The following is a 6,128-nucleotide window of genomic DNA, read 5'->3' as shown; positions in this document are numbered from 1 at the left end:
GTTAAATATAAAATACTCAACTTTGAGCAAACTTTATTATTATTATTATTTACTTTTAATATAATAATTATAATTATAATTATTAAATTATTAATATTCAAATATGGATTCTTTTTACGAAATTAATTACGTTACATATGTATGCGAAAATACATGTCTCTATATATTTGTTAAAACAATGACAAGTTTCTTAGTCAAACGGGTCATTAAAATAAATGACTTCAGCATTTACATTCACTTAATACCTAAAACATGTCATTAAATTGTTTCATTTAAACAAATTCGTGATTTGACGGATCATTTTACTAGTTATATTATATATCATATATATCATATACATGTTCAAAATTCTATTGAAAGCTATTTTTTAATGACACAAAAATAACTGGATTATATAAAAGAAAACAATATGAACGAATGTATATGAATTAATTTAGTGGTATTTGAACGTGACTGAGGTATCCAATTTCATGAGATGCAGGTATTACCCCTCTTAAGCTAGTGATTACAACTATAATTAACAACAAACCGATCAACCTATGTTTTGAGGTCGAAGGGAGACAAATATATACAATGCAATTATGCAAATACTTGTATGCATAAGGATAAATGCAAACAACAAACCGATTAACCTAAGGGCTCCGTCCGGTTCAACTTACCATTAACCGTTTCTCTCTCTAAAAAGTAATAATTTCCTGCCCGATTCTCTATCATGTAACTTAAAACGTTGGAAGATCCGTCTCCAACCAAAATAGCCTCGGGATAGGGAGCTTTCTCCGATCCACAAGATCTTAGAAAAATCCTTTATTTGTCGGCTTAGGATCCGCATTCGAAACACACCCAATTCGGTCATCACCTTCAGTTTATTGGAACAACCCGCATCTCCGAAATCATCATCTCGCCATTATCGTGTAACTTAAACGAACTTCCGTATCCTTTCCTTTTGATTCCGATCCCTTGCTATTTTTACAAATAAAAGTAAGTTGACTTTCAAAAAAAAAAAAGTTATCAATACGTACAGCAAGATTTTACAAATAAACTAATTATACAGATCTCAATCAAGTAAGTTGACTATCGTGTTTCTCAAATATTAGTTTCATCATACACCTACCACCATTTCTTTCTGTCAAATGAACTAATTATATTATACAGATCTCAAACGCGTCAATGGCTTCTTCTTCTGGATCACGGAAGTATGATGTGTTTCTTAGTTTCAGAGGGGAAGATACTCGCAAGAACTATGTAGATCATCTCTACAAAGCTCTTTCTGATAAACTAATTCACACTTACAAAGACGACCAAACACTTCCTCGGGGCGATTCCATCGGTCCATCCCTGTTGACTGCCATCGAGGAATCCCAAATTGCAGTCATCGTATTCTCGCAAAACTACGCTGATTCATCATGGTGTTTGGATGAACTTGCACATATCATGAAGTGCAGAGATGAGAGAGGACTGACTGTTATACCCATATTCTATAATGTGGATCCATCAGATGTTAGGAAACTGAAAGGGAATTTCGGAAGTGTGTTTGCAAAACGAAAAGGGTTTTACTCTTTTTTAACACGAAACATGACGAAAGAGAAATTATGGAAGAAAGCAATCATTGAAGCAAGTAATATTGCTGGATGGGAATCCAATCACATTGCCAATGGGTTATTTGTTTTTTTCTTTTTGCTTCCATTCACAAGATTAATCATTTATTATTTTATTTATCAATTACAATTATGATATATTAACTTGTTTTAACCCCTTATAATCGATAATCGATCATCAAATAGTCAAAGCATAAAATATTTTTGTTGCTTTTCAGGCTGGTATAGATTATAGATTAATTAATGAGTGAATAATGATAACCTACGAAGTAACATTTCTTTTTGATATTGATTGAATTGCTTCAATTATAACCGGAGATCTTATATTAAATGTATAAAGACTCACTGGTCTTGGTTTCAGGGAAGAGTATTACTTGTGAATGTCAGCATACACTAATTATCCTTAATCCCTTATGTGCAGGCATGAAGCAGTGGGCATCAAATTAATTGTTGATACCATCTCAGAAAAATTGCTTTCCTTAGATGAAGATGTTGATGATGACCTTGTTGGAATGGGGACTCGCTTGCAATCTTTGAAATCATTGCTAGATATTGGGTCAGGTGGTGTGCACATGGTTGGAATATGGGGTGTTGGTGGTATTGGCAAGTCAACTCTTGCTTATTCTGCTTATGAAAAATTATCTCATCAGTTTCAAGCTCATTGTTTTATTGACCAAATTCGAGAGGAATCAACAAAACATGATGGTTTGAAAAAAGTTCAAGAGAAAATTCTATCAGCTCTTTTGAAAACAAATGTGAATGTACAAAGTGTCGAAGAAGGAAAAAAAATGATAAGAAGGAGGTTACGTCATAGTAACGTTTTGATTGTTCTTGATGATGTTAATCAAGATGAACAAGTAGAGGCGTTAGCTGGATCCCATGAATGGTTTGGCGATGGCAGCCGTATAATAATTACAACTAGAGATGGTCATTTGCTACATAGAGACAAGGTGAAGATATCTCATGCCAGTTTATTATCACATGATGAGGCGATTCAACTCTTTAATAGACATGCAATGCAGAAGGATAAACCTCCAATAGAAGACTATGATACACTTTCTCGACGCGTAGTTTCTTATGCAGATGGGCTCCCATTAGCACTAAAAGTTTTAGGGTCTTTACTACGTGGCAAAGATAAGAAGGGGTGGGAGGGTGTCTTAGAAAAGATGAAAAACATCCCGAATCCTACAATCATGGAAAAACTCAAAATAAGTTATGATGGACTGGAACCTAACGAAAGAGAGTTATTTTTGGATATTGCTTGTTTCCATAGGGGCTATCGTGTAGATAAGGCAAAAGAGATATTTGATGCTTGTGGGTTTTACCCTGATATAGGGATCCAAGTGCTTATAGAAAAGGCTCTCATAAGTATTTCGAAATATGGTGCTTTTGAGATGCATGATCTGGTTCAAGAAATGGGCCACAACATCGTTCGAGGCCAACATCCTAAAAATCCTGAGAAACATAGCAGGGTTTGGAAGTACGAAGATTTTGTAGAAATGTGTTCCACGGATTCAACAACGGTAATGGTTTAGCTATCTTTGATATCCATGTAACTATTGTAAAAATATAACAAGTTTTTGTTCTATTACTGCAGGAAAATAACGAGATTGAAGCAATAAGGTTTTATAAAGGAGCATTAAGGTTTGGTAACTCATTGGGGTTTCACAAACTTGTTTCGAACATGAAGAAATTAAGGTTGTTAATTGTGCCAGGAAGATGTTCTCATGTTGAAGATGTTGACGGGCCTCGTTTTCTTTCAAATGAGTTGCAGTATATTGTATGGGATACTTATCCAGGAAGTTCGTTTCCAGCAGATTTTCAACCAACGAAGCTTGTTGTTTTAAAGTTGCATTATACGTTGCAGAAAGAACTTTGGCAAGGTTACAAGGTAAACTCAAATAATGTTCCTCTAATTTAACAATCAACATATTTAACATACAAGTATAGTAGAGGTTACACCTTGCAAAAAGGAATTTACGCCATAAGTTTAGAGTAAATATCAATAAAGTTACTTAACTAGTCTTGGTATTAAATCTTACTTGTATGTATCAGCGTCTACCACAATTGAAAAAGCTTATCATCGAGTATGCGAAGAAGTTAGTCAGCACACCAAATTTTGATGGATTACCATGTCTTGAATATCTGAAACTTGATGGTTGTAAGAGTTTGGAAGAGATCCATCCATCACTTGGAAAGTGTAACAGTCTAGTCAACGTATCTGTATCTTATTGTAAGAATCTTAGAACTTTTCCAACCATCATCTGTATGAAAAAGTTGGAGACTTTTGAAATCAGTTATTGTAAAGCGCTTGTTGAGTTCCCAGAGATCCACGCAAGCATGGATAGCTTGAAAAAATTAACAATTTCGCTAAAACTGATAGATTGTGAAAAATTAAAAAGAATAGAAGGAAACTTTCAAGCCTCGAAACACTTGGAAAAGTTAAATATGACATATCAGCATAAGCTTGAGAAGCTGCCAAACGATCTGTTTAGTATATGCTTAAAAAGGTTGGATCTCAGTGATTGTAATTTGGAAGATGGAGAGATTCCTTGTGGTGTTGGTGAGTTATTCAATTTAACAGTGTTGGATCTAAGTTACAATAACTTTTCAAGATTACATTTTAGCCTCTTGAAACTTACTCGCCTCAAAGCACTCTACCTCAGTCATTGCAAGAAACTTCTAGAATTTCCGGAACTTCCATCCAATGTGGATTCATTTGTAGGGGATGATTGCATCTCACTTGAATCCATGGGAGACTTTTACAAAAACTGTAAGAGCTTAGCTCAGGTCTTCCTTTCCGAATCGAATAGAGTCACTGGTGCAGAAGGATTACTACAATGTATGCTCCATGTATGTTGACTATCCCTCTCCCTATTTTTACTTGTTTTGCATATGGCATATATTTGGATAGTTATTATTATTATTATTATTATTATTTTTAATGAGGGGTCCAGTTCCCGGTGAACTCATGCGGTTCCGACGTGCCCAGAGGCCAGAGGCGAATCCGTTCACAGTCCGTAGGACCAAGACCGTTCGAAGGTGGGCGGCCCACCCCGCCTAGAACAGTTATGTTTGCTCATTAATGAAGCCTTCGTCTAAGAAAATCACGGGTCCAACAGGTTATAAGCAACGCGTGGAATGGGTTGTGTTTATCACGGGATCAAGTCCTAGGACATTTGTAAATATTTTTTGAAAAATCGTATAGGATGTATGAGTTTGCCTTTCCAAAAACTATAATTATTGGGATGATGCTTAATCAATAAGCATATAAAACTAACTTTGAAAGTTAAATTTACACGCTTAAGTCATTCCCTACACACAGTTTTAATTAGTATTATGAAAGCAATGTGTTTCAGAATTTCAAATGTGCGTTTTACACCGTTTAATAAATTAAGGGTTGTTCAATCACATATTATACAATTTTAAACTTGTGCTAAATTAAATTGATGTGAACCGTGTGTTTGGAGAGACGTGGAAAGATTTAAAAAAAATCAAGGGCAAATAACTGGGTTACCAGACCAGGCCTGCATGTTTGACTTGTTTAAAAACTTGACCCGTTTGAATCCAGACCCAACCCTAAGCAAGCAGCCCATTTTTGCTGGCTTTGGGTTGGGTATGCACTTGCTGTTAGAGTTACAGGGTTTAATATATATGTACACTACACGGTCAACAAAAATAACGATTATGTTGTTTTAATAATTAGGGGAAAGCTATAAATCACCATATGGATCTCGTTGTTGATGGCCTTGAGATTCCAAAGACGTTTATACCTCCTCTGCTTAGAGGAAGTAGATGTAGATTTCAACTTCCCCAGAATTGGTACAATGACTTTTGTGGATTCTTAATGTGCGCTGTCTTAAATAAATGCTACGACTACAATGCTGCTCGTAGCATATCTTTGAAGCACGAGCAGAGTAATAGGATGGGCACGAATGTAGAACCTGGGTTATGGAAGGAGTGTGATGATGATAAATATACATGTGTGAGTTATGTTTCCTTTGATTCATTGAGACACACTACTTGGTGGGACTCCAATTCCAACGCGGTTTCATTTTCAATTGGAGTCGATGGAGAAGATGTATGTAGTGGTTTTGGAGTTAAACTGGTTGCCAGAGAAAATGAAAGTGTTGTAACAGAAACAGCTACAGATTTCTCTGAATTTTGGGACAACACAGATTCCTCTGAATGTTGGGAGGACAAAGACGATTATACGTTCAAATTCAAGATTGTTGATGATACAAAGTCAGCTTTGAAGATTCGCCATTAAAGCTACTACGTGCTTTCACATCCCTTTTAGTTGCTAGCACTAAGTAATGTTTCTGGATGGGAACCCAAGAACATTGCTACAGTGTTATTCTCTTTCTTCGTTTTCCCTTGCATTATATTTCCTTTATTTTATTTTATGCTATTTGTGTTGTAATTGACACCGTCAAGAAACTTGTTTGACAACAATATCCTCTTTTCTGATTTAAGCTATTCGTATGTTGTGAAAAGTACAAGAAAGCTGAATACTCTTAATAACTCTACTAT

General features: G+C 35.4%; 1 protein-coding gene across 3 annotated transcripts; it reads left to right on the top strand.

The window, feature by feature from the left end:
* Nucleotides 1-1,149: 1,149 nt before the first annotated feature.
* Nucleotides 1,150-6,039, top strand: LOC139851593 (TMV resistance protein N-like). Of its 3 annotated transcripts, XM_071840673.1 has the most exons (6): nucleotides 1,161-1,655; nucleotides 2,017-3,118; nucleotides 3,193-3,486; nucleotides 3,651-4,448; nucleotides 4,553-4,717; nucleotides 5,302-5,358. In XM_071840673.1, the coding sequence occupies exons 1-5, from the start codon at nucleotides 1,168-1,170 to the stop codon at nucleotides 4,679-4,681; spliced, it is 2,811 nt and encodes a 936-aa protein (XP_071696774.1). In that variant the 5' UTR covers nucleotides 1,161-1,167; the 3' UTR covers nucleotides 4,682-4,717; nucleotides 5,302-5,358. The 3 variants fall into 3 exon arrangements, with proteins under 3 accessions (XP_071696775.1, XP_071696774.1, XP_071696773.1); XM_071840674.1 differs by lacking the exon at nucleotides 4,553-4,717 and having other exon boundaries at nucleotides 1,150-1,655; nucleotides 5,302-6,039; XM_071840672.1 differs by lacking the exon at nucleotides 5,302-5,358 and having other exon boundaries at nucleotides 4,553-5,267.
* Nucleotides 6,040-6,128: the final 89 nt, after the last annotated feature.

This window comes from Rutidosis leptorrhynchoides, chromosome 6 (genome assembly GCF_046630445.1).
Source record: "Rutidosis leptorrhynchoides isolate AG116_Rl617_1_P2 chromosome 6, CSIRO_AGI_Rlap_v1, whole genome shotgun sequence".
Taxonomy (NCBI): Eukaryota; Viridiplantae; Streptophyta; class Magnoliopsida; order Asterales; family Asteraceae; genus Rutidosis; species Rutidosis leptorrhynchoides.
This window is presented reverse-complemented; position numbering and strand designations above follow the sequence as displayed.

Excerpts from the sequence above, each read along its gene's own strand:
- LOC139851593 (XM_071840674.1), top strand. The coding sequence starts at position 1,168 with ATGGCTTCTTCTTCTGGATCACGGAAGTATGATGTGTTTCTTAGTTTC. Across the intron at positions 1,656-2,016 it reads TCCAATCACATTGCCAATGG|GCATGAAGCAGTGGGCATCA; the intron begins GTTATTTGTTTT and ends CCTTATGTGCAG. Across the intron at positions 4,449-5,301 it reads TACTACAATGTATGCTCCAT|GGGAAAGCTATAAATCACCA; the intron begins GTATGTTGACTA and ends TTTAATAATTAG.